At 38.7% G+C, this 22787-nt stretch overlaps 1 protein-coding gene across 1 annotated transcript in view; it reads left to right on the top strand.

The window, feature by feature from the left end:
- Positions 1-22787, top strand: part of St8sia6 (ST8 alpha-N-acetyl-neuraminide alpha-2,8-sialyltransferase 6) — a 137886-nt gene that overhangs the window by 72942 nt on the left and 42157 nt on the right. Inside the window, exon 4 of the mRNA XM_036188388.1 lies at positions 22413-22499. Within this exon, the coding sequence (XP_036044281.1) occupies positions 22413-22499 (87 nt within the window). The remainder of the gene's footprint in view (positions 1-22412; positions 22500-22787) is intronic.

Below are 22787 nucleotides of genomic sequence, written 5' to 3'. Positions count from 1 at the left end.
AACTACCCAGCACAAGCCTCCTAAGGCATCTCTTCAAATGAAAAAGTTGTAGTTCTTATAAGCAACAGCTTAGGTTGAGGATGTAGCTCATCGATAGACTACTTGCCTATCATGCACAAGAGGCTCTGGGTTTGATTCTGGTACTACATAAAATTGTGAGCATTGGCTGTAGTCTCAGCACTTGGGAGACAGAAACAGGAGAATCCAAAGTTCAAGATTCTCCTCAGCTCTGTAGGAAATTTGAGGTCAACCTGGGCTAGAGACCCTGTCTCAAAAATAAAAAGAGGGGAAAAAAAGAAAGAAAAGAAAGGAAAAAAAAAGCAAATCTGGAGATATGGCTAAGTGGTTAAAAGTACTATCTGCTCTTCCAGAAAGCTCTGGTTCAATCCCCAGGAACCACACAATGACTCACAACTGTTTGTAATTCCAGTTGCAGGGGATCCAACACCTTTATCTGACCCTCAAGGACACCGTACACATGAGGAACACAGACATACATGCAGGCAAAATAACCCTTACACACAAATAATAAAATAAAAAATTTTAAAGCAAGGTAAAAGTGTAACAAGAATCTTGTACATCTTTTGACTCCTTGAGCATTTTATGTGGCATCTCTAGTGAGAGGATTAGTGGTCCTCTTCAGAAGTAAGTGTAAGCCTCTGCCTTGTATCTTCCTGCAAAATCATCAAAGCATGAAAGACCCACTTTGTATTCAGACAGTTTTCTGGGGTAAGGTACAATGCTCAGAATTATGATTCAGAACTTCTGTCTGGCACTGCTGGGCTGTGACTGGACCATAGACTACCTAGTCAGTGTATACGTTATTCTTGTATGCCATTCTGTTTTCAATTACAATAGAATTTTCCGAAGGATATCATCTTCGTGGGACAGCATAAAAGTGCTTGTTAAGGAAGTTCTGTACTGCAGGGTGAAATGTGAAGTGGATTGAAGACTGCCCTAAAACGTTGTCATTCTTTATTACCCTGGAGAGAACAACATGACCTGAATTACTGTGTGAAAAGGGATGGTGTAAATTACAGCAGATCAGCCAGAGTGTGAGCATTCCACTTGACAGCCTGCTAACAAAGCAAGGATTCCTGAATCTCAAGTTGTTTGGGGGAAAGAAATATTTTTTAGTCATATGCAAGATCTTTTAAATGATTTGTATCCCTTCAACTTTAAATCCATGATGACTTTGAAAGTGGCACACACAATTTTGTCTCTCTGTTCTTCTCTGACCTTTTAAACTGGTCCTTTCTGGTTAGCTTTTAAGGCATCTAGCATGCCTTCTTGTTATTGGTGAAGAGAATTAGATCAGAAAACAGCAAGTGAAGACCAAAAAGCCTATCAACAAACAGAAAATAAGATTCACATCTTAAGAGACTGAAGAGATGGCTCAGTGGCTAAGAGTGCTTGCTGATCCTTTAGAGGACCCAAATGTCGTTGCCAGTACCCACAGTGAGCAGCTTACAACAGCCTGTCACTCCAGCTACAGAGGATCTAATGCCTTCTTTTGGCTTCTGCAGGCACCTGCACACATGTGGGATGCACACAAAAAGAGATCCATATCTTACATTTCTCCCAGAGACCAAAGCAAGGGCTGCTCCTGCTGATGTCAAAATTTAAGTTGGGAAGCACACAAACTGATATTGAATTCTGTGACAGCTTTCTTCATTTTCAACAAAACATATTTCTTCAACCCTATTAAAAAGGTGTTTAATGATACCCTGCACCTTAATGGGCATAAGAGAATGAACAATCACAACTGGAGAGCTTGAAGCAATAATTTCTTAAGTTCTTCTAACCAATACACAATGTTTGGTTTTAGTACATTTTCTTATCTTTTGAAGAAGTCTGACTCCCTAAGGTTAAAAAGAAGGAAAAAAATGGGATTATGATTTATTTAAAATAAGCTGACCCAGTCAAGTAAGGGTGAAAATAAGATCTCTCTCTCTCTCCGTCCCTCCCCACACCCTGTGTGTGTGTGTGTGTGTGTGTGTGTGTGTGTGTGTGTGTGTGTGTGATTTCCTGATATTGAAAGATAACCATCACAATTCCAAGTTCCTTAATCAATACTCAGTCACAGTTACTTGCTGTCATTTCCACAGTGTAAACTGTATTGTTTTAAATGTTTGTTTCAAAGGAAAATGGAAAAAAAAATTGACTTTCTGGTTAAGGTTTATTATATGTTCACATCAGAAATTTGATGAAAAGGCTTTAGTAGGAAGATTATGACAATAGAAAGCATCACATGTAAAGTCACTGAGAAATAATTAGAATTACTTCCAATTTTAGAATAGCTACAAAGGAAATGGATGTTGGTTTTCAAAATCTCCCACTGAATCTCTTATGTATTACTTGTGATAGTCAGACCTTCAAGACAGTTCTGAAGGTCGTCTTGGTGGCTCTTGCCATCCCATGGAAACTGTAGGCTAGGGCGAGATGGGACAAGTGGTTTTCCAGATTGTGATGAGAGACTGTGGCCTCTGCTTTGCTGCCCCATTGCTTGTTTGATGTGATAGTAATCAGCTGCCATGCCATGAGTCTTAGTATGGTCCTCATGACAAAGACCTGCCACCTACTATCAAGGACTAGCATCATCTTGTCAGTCATGTGAAGGAGAGGCTTAGAAGTGGACCTTCAGTACCAAACAATGTCTTGAGGCTGCATTCTAGTGAGAGGAGATGCATAGCCACTCATCTAGGTGGCTCACAAATTCCTGACCTGTGCCATCATAGATGCTTATCATTTTAAATGACTAAACTTTGTATTAATTGACCACATACTCATGGACAACTAATTCATAATTCATTCTCAATTCATAATGCTTTAGATAATTATATTTTCATCATAATGACAACAGTTGTTATGACCCTAGTCACCAACAATGATGACCACAACTTCCTGTTTTGTGGCTCCATGATCTTCCAGTTATTTTAAATGCTTGTGATCATTCTCCAGGGTAGATTTTTTTTTTATTGTAGACCCCCAAATGTGATAAATGAGCTCCAAATGATTCTTTGGCTTGCAGAACATCAGATAGTTATCATGGCTGAGCCAGGATTCATTTTTGTAGGTTCTGTTCTTAGTCTCCCTGATATCACTCATAGTGAGTACAGGATCATAATTCACAAATTTTGACAGAGAAAGGCATTTGATTTTATAATGTGAAGCCACCCAGAAGAATTCATCCAAAACGCTACACATTTCCTCTTTCATACTTATTTTACTTAAACTTCTATAATGTAACTACACTGACACAGTATTATTACTTGATGCAGAGCTACTTTAGTTGCAGCTTGGGTGACCAATGCCTTCTCTTGGTTAGAACACGGTTGGTGGCTAATTATTGTCATAGTTCAGAATTAGTATCTGAAACTCGATGTTTGGGTCATATATTACATTTTAATGTCAGAGGCATATAGTAAATAGTATATTTCTGGCTCTATAATAAGCATAGGGAGAAGTGTTTTCAGTCTGTACCCTGTCAACATGCCTTGCGTTCACTTGGGAGCTTTCTCAAAGTATATGTCATTGAGAGTTCCTGAGTAAGGAACATGTCTGAAAAGACATTTTTTTTTAATTGCAGTACTAGGCGTTAAACCCATAGTCTTAGGCTGATGGTCTAGCACTGAGCTTCATCCACAGCTCACGTCATTTTTTTCTCAGTTTGCAGTATATTAAGACAGTTAATTATTTAGACAGATATTTGCAACATGTTGGTTTTTCTTCTCATTTTTTTTTTATTGCTGATTTCTCCTCATTTTCCCTCATATTTGATACTAAGTATGTTCTGGTCTAGGTGTGGTGGCTCATGTCTTTTAACCCCACTATTCAGGAGGTAGAGGTAGGCAAACCTATGAGTTTGAGGCCAGATTATATTTATAGAGAGATCCAGGCAAGCCAGGGATATAGACCATGGTTTGAACCTCTTTTATCTCTCTTAATTATTCTCTCTTTCACCTATTGCTCCCTTAGAGATTCTTAACAAACACAACAGAGAAATATTTTTTGAAGCTAGAGTTTTTCACTCTGGTTCCTGCCAAGCCCCAGCAGTCCTGTAGCCCACTTATAAAATAAACATAAAAATGCTTATATTATTTAAACTGCTCAGCCAATAGCTCAGGCCTACCATTGTCTAGCTCTTACTCTTATACTCAGCCCATTTCTGTTCATCTATATGTCGCCATTTGTTCCATGGCTTTACCTGCTGCCTTTACATGATGTTCCCTGGATGGCAGGCTGATCTCTCCTACTCTCCACCTTCCTGTTCTCTCAATTCTCCTCTCTGCTAGTCCCGCCTATACTTCCTGCCTGGCTACTGGCCAATCAGTGTTTTATTTATCAATCAATCATCCACAGCAATTTTTGATAGTCAGATTAGATATATTTGCTTCTAATATCTTCCAATTTCACTTAAAATGAAAGTCAGTGTTTTATATAGGCTACAAGAACCTTTTCTTTACAAAATTTTTACATATATAAATATATTTATGATATATGTATATTTAGAAATATACATATATACAATGCACCAGTAATAGCAGAACAAAGCCATAGTGTACTAAGAAAATGGCTGGGCATAATCAGCTAATAATTCACACAATGTGTGTTTGGGTTCTTAACATTAATAATTTTATGTAATAATAATGTCACAAAAAGGGGAATAGATTCATATAGGAAGAATGTCTCTATCCATCATTGCATAAACATAACATAAATAGGAAGCTGATTTTGGTGTTAAGATGGTAAAAATGGTTAAAAATCTTTAGAATTTTCTGTTAGACTAGACAAATGCCCTCAAGGCAAGAAAGATGTAAAGGAGTGCTGCATGTACCACAAGAGAAGTCATGACACAGCCACCAAGTCAAACAGCAGCTGCAAATGTAACTGTAAACAGTGCCATCCATTTGAACTGGGATTAAAAGACACAGCGCAACTGTCTATTGTTTACAAAAGACAGACATTGGACTCAAAAGATAAAATAGACTGAAATTAACAGATGACATCATCCAAACAGAAACCATATGAGAACTGGAATAGTTTTAGTGATTTCAGACAAACGACATTTTTGGAGACAAGATCTCCCAGTGTAGCCCAGGATAGCCACAAACTAGTAAGTCTTTTTACCACACTCATCTGACTGACTGTTGTGTTCACAACCATTTTTACAGCAAAACAGTCTTTTAAAACAAAGTAATGTTAATGAATAAAGACAAAGATTTCATGATAACTGAAAAACCAGTCTCTCAGGATTGGATAATAACTATAAAGATGTATCTAACAGCAGAGCATTACAGTGTAAGGAGCAAAGGTTAGGTGCATAGCCTTTATTAGAGAGCTTGCCTAGCCCAGTGTGGTTCAGACAATGGTAATTCAACCATAGTAATTAGAGCTGGGCATGGTGGCTCATGTCTGTAATATCTGCACTTTCATGGCTGAGGCAGGTGAGTTTCTGTGAGTTTGAAGCCAGTCTGGGTTAGACAGTGAGTTCCAGGACACTGAGCTACAGAATGAGACCTTGTCTCAGAACTACACACCTCTCATCTGCCAATAGAAAGACTCTAATACTCCACTTTCAGTGGTAGAAGGAACAACTGAATAGGTTCAAGAAATGCCTGCTCAGAGAACGCTATAAATCAACTAGATTGAGCAGATACCTGGGAAGGCTTAACTATAACAGAATGTACCTCCCAAAACATGGGAAAACAATGTCTGGGATAGTCTATATGCTAGCTCATTAAAAAGGCAGTAGGTTTAAAACAGAAATAATAACAAGTGCATTAGCTAATAACAGTGGAATGAGATTCAAAATCAATAGCAGAAAAATAACATTGAAAATTCACAAATACGTGAAAATTAAACAACACTTTTCCTAATGCTTAATGCACCCAAGAGGAAACCAATACATAAATAAAACATATTTGACATGAATGAAAATGAAGACAATAACCCAAATTTATAAAAAGCGATAAATGATAGGCAAGATCAAAGATTTCTCTTTGGGAGTGATAAAAGCTCCATAAAATTGTAACATTTTGAATATACATGTGAATATTATAAAAACATTGACTAATACACTGTATTACATGGGTGAATCACATATGCAAATTATACTTCAATAAAGTAGTTAACATTAAAGTTTTCCTATGCCTACTGTCTTAGGGTTTTATTGCTGTGAAGAGACACCATGACCACAGCAACCCTTACAGAGGAAAACGTTTAATTGGGGCTGACTTACAGTCAGAGGTTGAGTCCATTATCATCATGGTGGGAAGCATGGCAGCATGCAGGCAGACACGGTACTGGAGAGGTAGCTGAGAGTTCTACATCCAGGTCCTTAGGCAGCAGGAAGAGAGAGTGACACTGGGCCTGGCTTAAGCATTTGAGACCCCCAAATCCCACCCCCTAGTGATTCAGTTCCTTCCACAAAGCCACACCTATTCCAAGAAGGCCTAATTCCTGATAATGCCACTCCCTAGAAGCCTTTAGAGGCCATTTTCTTTCAAGCCACCACACCTACATTCTCCTGGGGAATTCTGTAGTAACACAGCTTCTGGCTGTAGACTTGGGGTAAGGCCTGAGGTTCTGTACTTCCAACAAGCCTGTGCTATGTGATGCAAGTTTGCTAGTCTGAGTGGCACTTAAGTAAGGCCCATGACATCAGAATTATTCTTCTTTCTGACCTTATCTACTAATATCTTGGTAAATGTCACCCTGACTACCTTGGTCCTTGACTGTACCTGCATACCTTTCCTTCTTCTTTTTGCCCAGAATGTCCTTCTCACATCCACACCCCATATATGTACAACCTGACCACCTCCTTTAAATCTCCACCCCACCCTTTCTTCCTACTTTAAGAGCTCTCCTAGCCAATCTATAAAAATTACCACCTGATTCTGTTTTCCCCCCTATTATCTTGCTTGTTTGCTTTCCATTAATTAGTGCCTTGAAAAACTTAAACACAGTACTAATCCACATCTTAACTAGATTTACTGTGGTCCTCTCCTCTTACAATACAAACATCATGAGAACATGGTCTTTTATGTTTAGTTCGCTATATTATTGATGCTCAGAACACTGACTAATCCACAGCAGGTGCCCAGTAAATATTTATCAAATGAATATTTGCAAATAAAAGGATAAGTACTACAGGTGTACACAGTGAATGGATGATGCAAAAGATACAGGAGGGAAGGGTCACCTCTGTGGTGTGAGTCAGGTGGATGTGAAAAGCAAAGGGTTTATAGCCACCCACACATGGCCAAAAAATCTTACCCTCCAACTGCTCTGACTGTTGTAACTCACTCTTCCTATATGATGCTGCTCAAGGGACAGGAAATACTATATTTTATTGGTTCTCTCAAACTGTTTGCAATATAGAAAATCTTTCTACAATTTGACACTAGCCTGCTGGTTTCATCTCTGAATATCCACTTATATGTCTGTAAATTCCTTTCTATAAGGTTAAAAAAATAGGTCATCATTTTTACCTTCCAAAATCTTACACTGGTCATATTTTAAGAGTAAATAGAAAATCTTAAACAGGATGCTCATTTCTTGCTTATTTATTCTTTGTATCCTGTTGATGTATTTGCATGTTACAGATACCTGTGCAGAAGGAACTTTCCAGATACTGAAAATTATACTTTGTTTTCTTCTGTGAGGTTCTTTCTGATTTATTTTTTCCCTTGTAACAAAAGATTCCACTGAAGCAAAATCCAGCTATTCCTAAGTACTCCTGAGAAATACTGCTGCAAACAGGCTTGCATTGGTCTGCTGTAGTTTTTGCTGTCCATCCATGGCTGGTCTTGTGTTTTACCTTTTAAGCTCTTCCTGGAGTGAGTTAGGACTGATTGCATTAGTTGAGATTCTCTAGATAGGATCATTCAGGGAATAAATGGCAAGAAGAGGAGAAAGTAGGAGGATTTGTGGAATACATTACCCTGGATCTCTCTTTGGTCTAGGGGAAGCATGACTGTATTTCCCATCTTGGTCCACAGTTTCTGATAAGTGGACCTATGCTGGCTAGGTTTTTTTTTTTTTTTTTTTTTTTTTGTCACCTTGACACAAGCTCCGGTTATCTGGAAAAAATGTCTCCATCAAACTGACCTATAGGCAATCCTGCAGGGCATTTTCTTGATTGATTGTGATTGATATGGGAAGACCCAGTCCATTGTGGACAGTGATCCCCAGGCAGATTGTCCTGGGTGCTAAAGCACACTGAGTAAGCTACAGGGAGCAAACTAGTAAGTGGTGTTCCCCCATGGCTTTGCTTCTGTTTCTGCCTCCAGGTCCCTGCCTTGATTCCTGCCCACAGTGGACTATAAACTATAAGCTGAAATAAGTCCTCTGCTCCTCAAAGTGCATTTGATCATGGTGTTTATCACAAACTAAGACAGGCCCTCTTCACCTGCCACAGTAGCTCTTTCAGGGGATACAACAGATGTGGGATGGTAATAGCTTTTCCTGGTCTACCTCTTTCCTAGACCTACTGTGTGCATCACCAGTTAGTGCAGCCTTTATCACACCTCCCCACCTGGATGGGAGCTAGAACAGTTCCTCCCAGTTTGCTTAGGTTAGTCACAGCTTGTAAGATTTCCTCCCATGGATCTATGTAGTAAATACAGATACCTCCAAATTTTTATTTCCTAGGATGGAGAAATCATCCTTTTATTTAAAAAAAATCAATATTAGACATTTTCAAATAATGTACTATAGTCCCCTGGAGACTTCACCTGGGCTGCAAACAAGTACATAGGTACTTTTAGGAGTTAATCTCTGAAGCTGTTCAGTAATATTTATTTAACCTGTTAGAGAGACATTAAACATTATAGAGAGAATAAAAGTCTGAGAGACCTCCCTTCCGTGCTGGTTGACAATACCCACAGCATCCTCATTGGAAGCCAGCATCATACAGAATTGAAAACCAATGTAAATCAAAGTCTTCTGTTGCAGAAGTAGCAGGCCACTCATTCAGTGGCCACATGCTCCTTTATATTTAGCTTCCATGTGCTCATCAGCCATGCTTTTAAAAAGTATTTCCCAGTAGAAACAATTAGATGAGTGGAGTAAAAGTCTTACAGCACTGTATTAACTATAAGGGTTTATTTATGCATTTGTTTTTTTATGTTTGTGTTCACACATTTGTGTGCATGTGTCAGGAAGTGTTCATACAGAGGCCAGGAGTCAAAATTAGGTGTCTTCCTCAATCACCTTCTCTCTACCTTATTCTTTGAGGCAGAGTCTCTCACTGATCCAGATGCTTACTGATGCAGCTAGACAGGATCCTCCTATTTCATCTCCCAGCACTGGGATTGCAATGTGTGTTGCCATGTCTACTTTTTGTGTGGGTTCTTGGGATCAAACCTAGTTCCTCATGCTTAGGTAGCAAGCAACTTACAGACTAGTCATTTTCTAGCCCCAAAGGCCTTATTTCATGCAAAGCTATATGGTGATATTTTGTTTGTACTCTTAACAAATAAAATTTACCTGAAGATGAGAGGACAGAGCCAGCCACTAGATTAAACATAGAATGCAGGCAGTGGTGGTATACATCTTTAATCCTAGTACTTGGGAGTCATACACCTTTAATTCTAGCAGTAGGAAGGTTGTGACAGGAAGTGATAGTGATATGGCTGGGCAGAGAAAGGAATATAAGACGAGAGGAGACAGGAGTTCAGCACCCTTTCAGCTGAGGACTCAGAGACATTCAGTCTGAGGATTCCTGGAGACAGGATCTCTCCTCCCTTTTGGCCTGAGGATTTGATAGTGGTGAGAAGTTTCTCTAATGGCTTGTTCCTTTGTCTCTCTCTGATCTTCCATCATTTACCCCAATATCTACCTCTGGGATTTTATTAAGACCAATTAGGATTTGTGCAACAAAGCTCAGCTGCAAATGATTTTGAGTCACACAACATTACACAGCGGCTGACATGATAGTACTGAGCTGCTCCTACCCATTTCAATGGGCATGGTAGGTTGGCATTCAACATGAAGCGATACAAAAAGAAATTAAATGAGTATCACAGATGGCCAAATGGGACTATTAAATGAATAACCCCAGGATAACTTCAAGGCACCTAATAAGTACCCAATAAATATTTAATACTTCAATTAATTACTCATAAGTTAAAGCATTTTAAAGGCCCAATTTTATCTTAATTGACATAAAACTAGTCACAGCATGTGAAACTTCATCTTCAAAGACTCATTTATTGAAAAATATACTGAGACACTTAATATGATATTTGTTTAATACCATTTACTATGTTATTTATAACGTGTCTCATTTTGAGTATTATTAATGATGACTTAAGTAGACAGTATTTATTCTATTGAAATAACTTGCTACATTATTTAGTGTGATTTACTGTGTGTCTTGGGACCAGAAAATGCTTCTGATGAGATTAATTTTCAGTTTCATTATAAAAGTAGATGAGATGCAACATGATATATTAGAAAGAGAGCCAGAATGTAAATCAAGTGAGTTTTATTCTTAACTCATCTACTTACAATGCAATATTGAGGAAACTGTTTACCTCCACAAACATGTTAACTTTGGTTTTTTTTTTTTTAAAAATGTAAGTCACAGAGCTGCTTCTCAAGACTTTCGGGTAGTGTTTGTACTTTGTAAACTGAAAATCCACTATAAAATCATAGTTTCATGAAGCTACTTTATCAGCAAAGTGAGATAGAGTATGATTGGCATCTTTAAATATTAAATTAAATTGGAGCCAGCTTCAATTTAACAGAAGATGTGCATCACTAAAACAAAATGTTTTGAATACTGTCTTAGGGTTTTATTGCTGTGAAGAGACACCATGACTATGGCAACTTTTATAAAGGAAAACATTTCATTGGGGCTGGCTTACAGTTCAGAGGTTTAGTCCATTATATCATGGTGGGAAAGCATGGCAGCATGCAGGCAGACATGGTGCTGGAGAGGTAGCTAAGAGTTCCACATCCAGGTCCTCAGGGAGCAGGAAGAGAAAGTGACCCTAGGCCTGGCTTGAGTATTTGAAACCTCAAACTCCAACCCTAATGATACACTTCCTCTAACTATACATGTTTCTGTCATACATTTATTTTAGTAGTAAACAGCAAATTTAATGTTTACAGACTAAACTTGATATAGAGGCAGGGATGATTTTTAAATGGTTCAAAGACTGCTATTTTTTTAGTAAAAACTACTAAAAATGTAATCAACTCAAGATAATTCACACCAGATCTTAATGAACTTAAAATCACCTTTAATATCCCAGGGTCATGATTGCCACTTGGATCTCTTAGGGTAGTTTCGCTTGAGTCATTAGACTACTCTGAATTAGCTTTGCTTGATGAGTCAGGTGTAGCCACCCACACCTGGCTTCCTTGGCAGGACTCTGTAAGGCTGGAACTGCAATAGAGAGGGAATGTTTGTGAGTTAGGCTAACATCACATAACTAGGAGGAAGTGTAGTAACTGCAGTGGACTTGGGCACAGGGATCAGAAGAGAGCCCTTTACTGTCACATTTGCCAACTCTTGTGGTGTAAATGGTCCCGCACTGGCCAATTTCAGGCCACCGGTGATTTAACAACCTGTTCACAACGTTCTTGAAAATTAAACAGCCAGGCTATCACAAGCTCATATGAGCTAGCTCCAGCTAGCAAAAGAACATGGAGGAAGGGGAAAGAGGCTGCCCGCACTCATCCCTACTCCAACAACCTCGGCCAGCCAAACAGCTATAGGAGCCATGAGCTGAAAGGGGGATGTCCCCCACGGGCTTCTGTGTTTAAGCACTTGGTCCCTGGCTGGTGGCTCTGATGGTGGAAAATTTGGAACCTTTGGGACAGGGATCCTGGTCAACAAAGGTGGGTACCTCTAGGTAGACTTTGGGGACCATAGTTTGGCTTTCCTACTTTGTCTTCTCTGCTTCTGGGTTCACTGAGAGCCGAGGAGGTGGCTCTATATCACGCCTCTGCCACTCCGCATGTCTTTATGTCCTTTGTGGCACACGGACTAATTCTCTCTGAAACCCTGACTCAAGCAGTCCCTCCCTTCAGTGGTTTTGGTCAGGTATCTTGTCGTATTGAAAAGGAGTGTACTGTATTCTCTTGTTCCTAGAGGTTAGATCCCTGCTGCATAGCAGCAAAGACATTCTTCCATTTCCTGTGTGAAGAACTGAGCAAATTCTACAATGGTTGCTTGGAGTTCCGAAAGGAAGCTAAGTTCAGCCAACATATGAGTGACTTATGGGTTGGATAAGTCGGTGGAAGTTGGCACTAGGGAATTTATTACATAGAAGGCATAAAGCTTGAGATCAGGAATTGTTGCTTTGAGCCTCTTCAGAGTAGCTGATGGCCTTGTTACATTTCACATTTGTGCTTAAATACATGTTTCCTCAGGTAATGAGGATGTCAGTATGTCTTAGAGATTGTGCTGGGCTGGGAATGATCAGTCTGCCAAGTCCTTTGGGGAGAACATAGGGTAGGCAACCAAGATGTCATAAATTAGGTATGAGAAGGGCCTTTGAAGAACATTGGTCAAGGTACTCCAAGGGTTTGTGAGAACCATCACTAGCTGTCCAGGGAACTCTCAAAATCTTATCATTTAAAATATACAAGTTCATGATAAAATTTCAAATTTTAGATATTTGAACCAGAATAAGGGCTGATAGAATACTATTTATTGGCATGTATCATCATCATAGGAAAATACCATTCTTAAAAGTTTTACTTTATTATTGTGCATATGATATGTGTAGACAGGTACAGACATATAAGTCATGGCATGTATGTGGAGGCCAGAGGACAACTTTGTGGAATCAGTTCTCTCCTTCCACCTCTGGGGATCTAACTCAGGCTTGCAAACAAGTGCCTTTACCCACTGAGCCATTTCTCCAGATATTCCAAAAATACAATTTTGGAGTGATTATAAACACTTTCAAAGGTCTTTAAGGAATAAATAAGTTATGTATACCCCAAAATGAGTGTACAGTTTGAAGGATCTTTGCATTCACATCCACCATGACTATTACAAAGCTTTTGAACCTGCCAATAACCAGGTTCAAAAAACCCAGAAGTTTTCTGGGCCATTTTTGCAATCCATCCATCTCTTCCATGGCTTCCCGACTTCTATATGCCAACCCTGTCCCCAGGTGACTTCTGGACACTTTGTCATTCTGGTCAAGTTTGCATGTTTCTGATGCAATCTGTGCCATGTATTCTTTTCGTTTCTGTCTTCTTCCCTTTGTTGTAATTACTTTGCTGCCATAACAATAGTTTGTTCCTTTGTACTGCTGAATAAAAGAAACATATCCCATGAAGATGTATATACAACAATTTTGTGTAACCTCTTTGGATTGCATTGGATTGCTTTCAATTTTTGTCTGGTACAAATAAGGTTGATTTTATCAATTGTGTTTGGATCTTTGTGTGGCTGTGTTTCTGTCTCTCTTGAATATTAAACACCCTAGGAGGATGGTAGCAGGGTTTTCATGATATGTATATGTTTAACTTTTGAAGGGACTGCAAAATGGCTTACTAAAGTAATAGTCTATTTTACATTCCCACAATAAGCGTGAGAGTTCTGGTTGCTCTGTGCTCGCCAAAGTTTGTATGATTCATATTTTCAATTTTAGCCATTTTAGTTGATGTGCTGTCGCACAGCACTGTGGCTCTCATTTGAATTTCCTAGCAGCTAACACTATTTAGTGTCCTTCCATGCCTGGTTTTGTTGCTGCCTATTATCTTTAGACAAGTGTCAATTCAAATCTTTTACGTATTTTTATAGGCTTATTTTCGTCATCATGAATTTTGAGAGTTCACCACATCCTGGTTCATACACCTTTTAAAATTTTCTTTATGGTGTTTTCCACATATAATCTTTTTTATTCGATGTTTAATTTATAGATTTTTTTCTTTTAGTGTGTGTACTATGTACACGATATGTATAAAGCTGGGTCAGGTGACTCAGTGGGCGAAGTGCTTGCTTAGTGAGCCAAAGGACCCTAGTCCAGATTCCAGCACATACATTAAAAATGCAGGTATGGCAATCCTTTGTACTGCTGAATAAAAGCAACATATCCCCTGTAACTGCAGTGCTCGGGGAGGAGACAGGAGATCGAACGGCCTTGCTGGCCAGCCAGTCTAGCAGGAAGAACAAACTCCAAGTCCAGTGAGAGACTTCTGTTTCAAAAAGTGAGGTGGAGAGTCACTGAGGAAGACACCTGAAGTAGATTTCTGACATTTATACATATACTCATACCTGTTTGTAGCAAGAATCTTTAAAGTTCTTATTAATAAAATCAAATCTGAGGCCAGTTATTGGGGTGACTGCTGGAAGATCAGAGAAATAGAACAAGCCACAGCTACCTCACCTTTCCAGTTCCTCAGCTGATCCTGTTTCCTCAGACTGGAAGGTTCTGTGTCCTCATCCCAATGGCTCTCAGCTGAACTGTGCTGCTCAAAAGCCTAAAAGCTTAACCAGGCTAAAAAGCTTCTAGTTTCTGGTCTTCATACCTTATATATCTTTCTACTTTCTGCCCTCGCTCCCTGGGATTAAAGGCTCACTTCTTGGGATTAAAGGCGTGTGTCACCATGCCTGGCTGTTTCCAATGTGGCCTTGAACTCACAGTCATCCAGAGGGATTTCTGTTTCTGGAATGCTAGTAATAAAGGTGTGAGTGCCACCATTTTCTAACCTCTGTATCTAGTGGCTGTTTGTTCTCTGACTCCAGATAAATTTATTAGGGTGCACAATATTTTGGGAAGAACAGACAGCCACTCCTGCTCTTACATGTGCATACATGCATACCACATACATGCACGCACACACACATGCATGCATCTCACATACACACATGTACCTCACACACACAAGTACACACACATGCATCATGCACACGCATGAACCTCCCATATACACATACATCTCTTATACTCACATGCAGCACACATCAGACACATACACATACTGTGTACACATACACACACAGAGGTACAATCAGATTTTTTTCAACACAGCTCTTAGTAAACCATTTAGAGTTAATATTTGTATATTGGGCAAGTTTGTTATTGGCATGACTGTCAGTTGTCCCAGCAATCATTGTTGAAAAGATTATTCTTTCCCTTGCCACTGTCTTGTTGAATACCCTATTTCTAGATTTTCCATTCTTGCCATAGTTCAGATACCACCTGGGATGATGCAGTGAATCCCAAATTCAAGAGGTGCAACTTAGCTTTGTTAGTTTTCCGATTATGCAGCCTATGCTTGGTCTTTCAGTTTCCATATGAACTCTAGACCTCCCTTTTTAGATTTTGGAAATAGCGCTACCTGCAAACATGCTGTGTAATCGGAGTGGCCTCAGGCTTGGGGGTCTTCTGCCTCTTTTCTCTAGAGTGTTATCATTAGTTCCTTAATTTATCTTAAAAATAACAATACATTGATGTCATTTTTATTTAATTTCACCAAATCTGTTCACAGTTTAAAAACTGGCAGTCTTGAGTCTTCTGACCAATGGTCATGAGCTATGGCTCCATTTACTTAGTTCTTTAATTTCTCTTTACAGTATCTTGTACTTTTACTGCATAAGCCTAGTACATTTTTTATCAGATTTATCCTTCCATATTTCATGTTTTTAAATGTTAATCTACACAGGGACTTTGCTAGTCCTAGTTCCAATTATTTTAGGCTGTTGCACAGTGAAAGTAAATATTAATTTTGCTTCCAGTCATCACTTCCAATGCAATGGTGAGTGTGCTGAGTTTGTATCTTTCAGAGTTGCTAAGTTACTCATTTTAGTAGCTTTTCTGTAGATTTGATAGATGATGGTATTATCTCTGAGCTCTGAGTAGAGACAATTTTACTTCCTTCTTTTAATCTGGTGGCTTTGCTTCTCTTTCTTACATTATTATACTGGATGAACCCCCAGCACAAATGGAAGACAGTTGGAGAGACTGGGCACCCCTTCCATGTTCCTCCTCTTGGGGACTTTGATCATCAAGTATGATCTCAGCCATCAGCTGTTTTGTGAGCGCCTGTCATTCAACTGCAAAAAATCCTTCTGTTTTTAATTGTTGAAATTTTTTGTGATGGTTGAATGTTAGGCTGGGCTGAAAGCTGTTTTTATTTTCATGTGTTGAAATTATGACTGGATTCTTCTTCATTGTTACTTAATGTAGTGAGTTGCATTGGTTGGTATTTCTCATAGCCAATCTTGTATTCCTGACACTTATTCATGGAATTTTCTCTTCTTTTTTTTTTTTTTCCTCATGTAACAAATTTTATTTTTTAGAAGAGACCTAGAGTGAGAATGTGACTGAAAAATGTCAAACTAAAGAACATCAGTGAGTGGAAAACAAGAGAGGGGTGGAAGGGGAGTTTGACATTAATAGAACTACAAAGCATCTTCATCTTGTTTAACTGAATTACAAACAGGACGAGTCAGGAAATGAAGTGCAGCTGATAGACTGTCAGAGATGCAGTTCTGGGACTAGAAGAGGTACTTATGCCCTGTACTGGAAGACAAATTGGCTCAAAACCTCTCCAAAGTCTCTGGCAGTGTTCCAATGTAGAGAAGGAGTAAAAGGGGCCAAAAAGCCTACCCAAACAACCTGCACTGGGCACATGTGTGTGGTTAGTTCAGATAATTCTCATTAATTCTGTACTGCAGAGGAGTAGATTAGGTATTGGCTATAAGTTAAAATAATTCAGAGAAGTTGGCATCAAAGAATTACTAGAATTGGACAAACAAGATTACATTTTCTAGGCATGATGGTGTCAGGCTATACAATGCAGATGATGATGAGTCTGAGGCCAGGTTGTTGTACACAGTGCTCTACACTTCCTCCTCTTCCACCAGGTCATTGAATGCCTAAGACTGCCAGCAAATCATCCAGAGACAAGATAAGAGCATAGAATAGTTTTTTCTCATACTTCTCAGCAATAAATAGACTTATCAATAGCCGAGTTTATATTTCAAACTTCTACAGCAGTGATATTTGGGGTTTGGAGCATCACAGCTTGTGGTACTTTGTACAGTAAACCTAGAAGATGAGTGTCAGTTCCACAGAGACCAGCAGAAGTCAGAAAGCCTGCTCACTCCTCACCAATTATAACCACTGTCTCTAGGAAAGTTTTCTTTAGTCCAGAATTTCTTTCCTTCTTCCTCACTATTTTGTTTTGTCTTTAGGACAAAATTCTTCTGAATTTTTTTCCTCAACTCTACTGATTCATGCTAATTCCTTCAAATAGGAGCATCTAACTTTTTGATCACCCTTCACAGAAAATACTTTTTTGAAGAATCATGAATTAACCTCCTAGTTTTAATTCATTACATGATGTCCAAAACCCTGTCCTTAAGTAGTTCAGCTTTTGGTTTTATTGATTATTTTATCTTTCTTCACTACTATGGAATATTTCTTCAGGTGTTTCATTTTGATCTTGTGGATTTCAAGATCTAGATTCTTGTCTTTGTTTCTTTTCCTGCTGATGTGATAAAAAATATTGTGGTCAATGCAAGTTAAAGGATAAAGAATTTATTTGGGCTTAGTAGCAGAGATGTATATCAGGAAAGCCAGAGCAACAGGCAAGGAAGGCAGTTAGTCAGGGATAGGGTCTAGTGGTCATATTCCATATTCTAATATCCTATCATGTCAAGAAGCAGGAGGTAAATGGGAGGGTAATCTTGGTTATAAAATCTCAAGACCCACCCCAGTAACCCATTTCATATGTTCTACAACCTTCTAAAACAGTGACACCAGAGATCACACATCTAAACCCATGGACCTGTGAGGGACATTTTACTTTCAAACCACAATACTCATTCATTGTTTCTTTTCCCTCTGCGAACCTGCACATGAATGAATTTACAGAGATTACCTCTGTACTGGCGATGCGGCACTCTACCTCTTCAATTATAACCTCCCATTGTGAATTCTAGAGACACATTTCAAATGTTCTGGTAGGTGTATCTACCTGATATCCCATCAGTATCTAACACAGGAGCAGATTTATTATCTTTTCTGCTGTAAATACCTGTCCCTTCATAGATTTTTCCACACTTAAATTTAAAAATCCACTTAAAATTTAGAAGTCATCATGGATCCTTCTTTTTCATTTCATTGTATTAAGATGTCAAATGTAAATGGTGATGAATTCAACATTTACTTGATAGCGAAGACTCAAGAATGGTATCGCATTTGAAATCTTGTGTGCAAGTTTTGATGCCTTCCTGAGTATGGAATGAATTTTCTCTTCTTATATACCATTGGATTTAATTCAACAAGCTTTTCTTGAACACTTTTGTTATGTGGACTTATAAAGGATATTTGTACCTCTAAAAACAGTACTTTTATCCTGACTTTGGGGCCAGGTCAATACTGTTCTTGTAGAGCGAATTGGGAGGTTCCCAGCACTTTAGGTTTCTTGGGGTTTGCATAGATGTATAGTTTATATTAACAGTCCTAAAATGTTTGATAAAAATCACTGAAGCTGTTTGTGTGCCTGTTTTCTGTTCAGAAAGTTTTTTCATTGCAGTTTTAAAATAGCAGTGATACTGTTCATCGACTGGGTTTTGGTAGTTTTACCTTTTAGTAAGTATATCCACTGCATTAAGTCAGTCAAACTGTTCTTGACCCATTAGCAGACCATTAGGACGGCTGCTCTTGTTCCGAACACTGTTTGTCTGTATCTTCTCTCACTTTTCCTTGGTCAGGCAGGGTAGCAACAGGTTTATAAGTTTTATTTCTGATCTTACCCTGTTTTCATGATAATGGTCCTCTCTCCTTAATATTGATTTTATAGGGTAGTATTTCTTTCTTGTTTGGACTCTATTGTGACTTCCGCCACTCACACTGTTTTAATTATCTCCACTGTGGTTATCATTCTGCTGTTTTCTACAAAGTTTGCTTGTGTTTATGATGTTGGTCTTGCAAAATAAAAATCATATACTTTACTGCTTTTTAAAAAATTCAATCTGAGTCAGGTTTAGTGGTGCATACCTTTAATCCCAGCACTCGGGAGGCAGAAGCAGGTGGACCTCTGTGAGTTTGAGGCCGGCCTGGTTTACAAAATGAGTTCCAGGACAGCCAGGGCTACACAGAGAAACCTGTCTCAATTAAAAAAAAAAAATCAGTCTATTGTCCTCTGCCTTCTGATGGGTGTGTCTAGATCATTTACATTTACTTTTATTCTTCATATACTTGTATTTACTCTACCCTTTTGCTATTTGTTTTAGATTTACCTTTTTTTGCCTGCTTCCTCTTGCTTTGAGTATTTTATGACTGCATTTGTATGACTTTCTTTATTTTAGATAGAGCAAACATCTCATTTCCTACTGTAGTCTCCTTTCAGAAGCTTTTTACATCTTCTGCTCCTGCTTCTTCCTCTCCACCCTTGCCCTCTAGGCTTTGTTCCATAACCATGATTATATTTATTTTACAAATGCTATAACCATTTCTACCTATTATTGCTATCTTTAAACTATCAATTTTTTTCTTTGCTTTTTTTTTTTTTTAACTTAAAGAAATTGTGCCTGTGGGGATGGGATGCACATGCCAGAGGACAGAGATCTGTCTTGAGTATCATCCTTAGGAATGCTGTCTACTTCCTTTGAGACAGGGTCTCTTTTGACTTTGGTCTCACCAAACAGGCTGGACTGGCAGCCAGCGAGCCTCAGGGGTCCTGCTGTCTGCACCTTCCTGTGGAGATTACAAACATGTGTGCCATCCTGACTGTCAATTTTACCTGGGTTCTGGGAATCAAACTCAGGTCCTCTTGCTTGCCAGGGAAGCTCTTTACTGACTGAGCCATCTCTCAACCCTCAGTTGCCTTTTAAAGAAATGTAGGAAAGAAAGGAAAGGTTCCTGTGTGTGTTTACGTGTTCTATTCCTAGAGTTCTTCATTATGTTTTGTCAACCCGGACACCCATTTGCCTTCATGGTTGTTCTGCCTGGAGACTTCCTCCAACTTTGCTGCTGATAAAGTCCTTATTTTAACTTCATTTTTTGAAAGACTTTTCTGAGTATAGAATTCTAGAACGAGCTTTCCCTCAGCCCCATTCTGTGGTTTATGTCACTGTTCACTGCCTTTCAGCTCCCATTCTTTTTAACAAGAAGCACGCTGCAGGCTGTGGTTTCTTTGTACATGTTGTGTTGGATTTCATTACATTTAAGGTTTTTCTCTTTGCTGCTACTGAGAATTAATTCTTATGTTGTCATTTTCTTCAGGTTTCTTGTGCTTTGTGTTTCTTGGAATTCTTAGGTGTGTAGATTTATAGTTTTCATGATAAATCCCATCAGACTTCAAAGATGCTTTTCCTCTCTGTTATGAGAGCTATAATTATACATACATCAAACCATTTGAGGTTGTTTATTGCTAATTTTTCTCTTCTTTTGAAAGTTCATATTTACTTTTCAGTATGTTAAAGCAATATGGGGTCTTGATATGGAGCCCGGCTCAGCTTGAACTCATGATCCTTCTGCTTCAGCGCCCCCTGCATACTGGAATTATAGGCTTCTACTACCAGGCCCAGCTTGTTTACATTTCCTTTAGTTTTCCCCATTTGTTTTTAATTTCCAATAGTTTTTATTGCTCAATCTTCAAGTTCACTAATTTCAGCCATATATCATAAAACATTTCATTTCTCTTTTGTTTTATAAATAGCATGCCAATAAAATTTAGAGTCTGATACATTTAGTTTGATGAGACAATAGCTTTCTATCTCCTTTATCTTCCAATTACACTTTATATTGGCTTCAAATGCAGTTGCAATTCTCATTGATTTAATTAGATATATGTTTGGACTTCCCTCTCCCTTACACTTTTTCTCTGATGGAGCTCAGTGAACAAAAGTTGTTTGTTTACTTTGTTTCATGGGCTCTTGTACATACAGTGCTCTGCTTGTCCTGATAACATTCTGAAAAGATTTAAAGCCATGCCTTAGTAATTGATAAGACGTCTTTAGACAGGAGAGATGTCACAGCAGTGAATCTCTTAAGGATCCAGAATTGTGAATGCTTTCGGTATGTTGCTCAATGGATATCTTTTCAAGTTCAGTTTTAACAGTCATTTGTAAAAGGTCTTTGGCTGTCTTCAACCCTGTAGAGGCAGGTTCTAACACTTCAGCCCGGAAATATCTAGATAGTTTGGGGGTCAGAGCATGGGACTTTTATGGTGTAGTGTACTAAGAAGAGCACTAGACCCATGTAGTGAGTCTGCTGTGCTGGGGAACTGTGCACTTCAAACTGTTTTTAATCCTTCTGGTGGAAGCTCTCTGTTTGCTTAGCTTTCAGTGTTCACTATGTTCTTAGAATATTTTTCTGGGTTCATCTGCAGAGTCAGTGGGAACCATGTTGATTCCTGTTGCTAGCATTGTTAGAGGGAGAAACCCAAGGGGAAGGTAAATTTCAGCTACAAAGGAGTTCTGTGGTTGACTATACCCTTGCCTGTCAGAAATGCTTCCTTTTAGAGATAACCTTGGAGAATCTTCATTGCGTCCTTATGGGTAATGGACTCATTCTCCCAGGTGAAGCTGTGCACTCCCTTTCTCTTCTACACACACTCACCAACACAGCCTCACATTCATTCTTTCTCTTTCTCCCCCCACCCCCCCATTGCACAGCTTTGATCTTTAATGGCGGCCCTGATGGCTGAGAGAGGAATAGAAGGAAAACTCAAGGTGGTTTTTTTTCCCTCAATTCAGAGGAATATTTGCATTTCAAATGAACACCCTTAAAGATGAAACAGCATTCTGTGCTTTAGGAATTAATACTTAATGGTGGAATTTCAGATTGAGAGAGATCTAAGGGCGCTGGGATATTTGTCCCATGCCTGTCTTATCAGACTGTGTCACTGTTTGTAGCTTTTTATGCCTGTATACAGCTTCCTCAGCTCAGTCCAGTCTGGATTTTGAATGTACTGCAGAAAATTAAAACCAGATGATCACGTGTGTGTGTGTGTGTGTGTGTGTGTGTGTGTGTGTGTGTGTGTATGAGCGTGTGTAGGGGGTTCTAACTACATAGTCCAAAGTGAAGTTACTAACAGAACCTGAAAAAACAACTATATGTTCATGATCAACATTTGGAAAGAATTTATCTGCCATTGAGTTAAAGTTAATATGAGATTGGTTTTGTGTATGTATGTGTGTGAGAGAGAGAAAGAGAGTCAGAGAAAAGGAGACACAGAGAGGGAATATGTTCACCAGTTGTAATCCTGAACTTGGCTTAGGAGGTTTACAGTGTATACATTCTTAAGCCAGCATAATAATAATTAATAATAATAACAAATTTCAGGCTGTATGTTCCTAGACACTTGGGAGCGAGTATGACTCCTAATGATTTTTGTTTGATTGCAGGGCTAAAATGAGGAGATTATAGAAGTGTCCCCATGTGAGACTTTCTTGTCTAATCTGGTTGGTATTCAACTCTCAGGTATTCAGAGGATGACTACATTCAGATCATCACAAACATACAGAAATGCCCATGGAGACGACAAGCAGAAGAGTATGAGAATTTCAGGTAAAAAACAAATTTTCATAAATAATATGAGTGAAAAAATGCATCATTTTTAGGGAATAAAAGCAGCATGTTGTTAAACAAAAAGGTGGGAGGGCTAACTGGAAGCCAGAAAAGCTGAACTCTACAGTCTTGTGAAACTACTGTACTCTATGCCAATGGCTAACACAGGCGTCTATAATCTTGCTACTGGAATTAACTCCAAGGAAACCAATGTTCAAAGGAAAGCTTTTATTATGCCATTTACCATGTATTAGATTGATGTCAGCTCTTTTGTCATTTCCACTTACT

The sequence above is a fragment of the Onychomys torridus genome, chromosome 5 (genome assembly GCF_903995425.1).
Source record: "Onychomys torridus chromosome 5, mOncTor1.1, whole genome shotgun sequence".
In the NCBI taxonomy this organism is placed as follows: Eukaryota; Metazoa; Chordata; class Mammalia; order Rodentia; family Cricetidae; genus Onychomys; species Onychomys torridus.
This window is presented reverse-complemented; position numbering and strand designations above follow the sequence as displayed.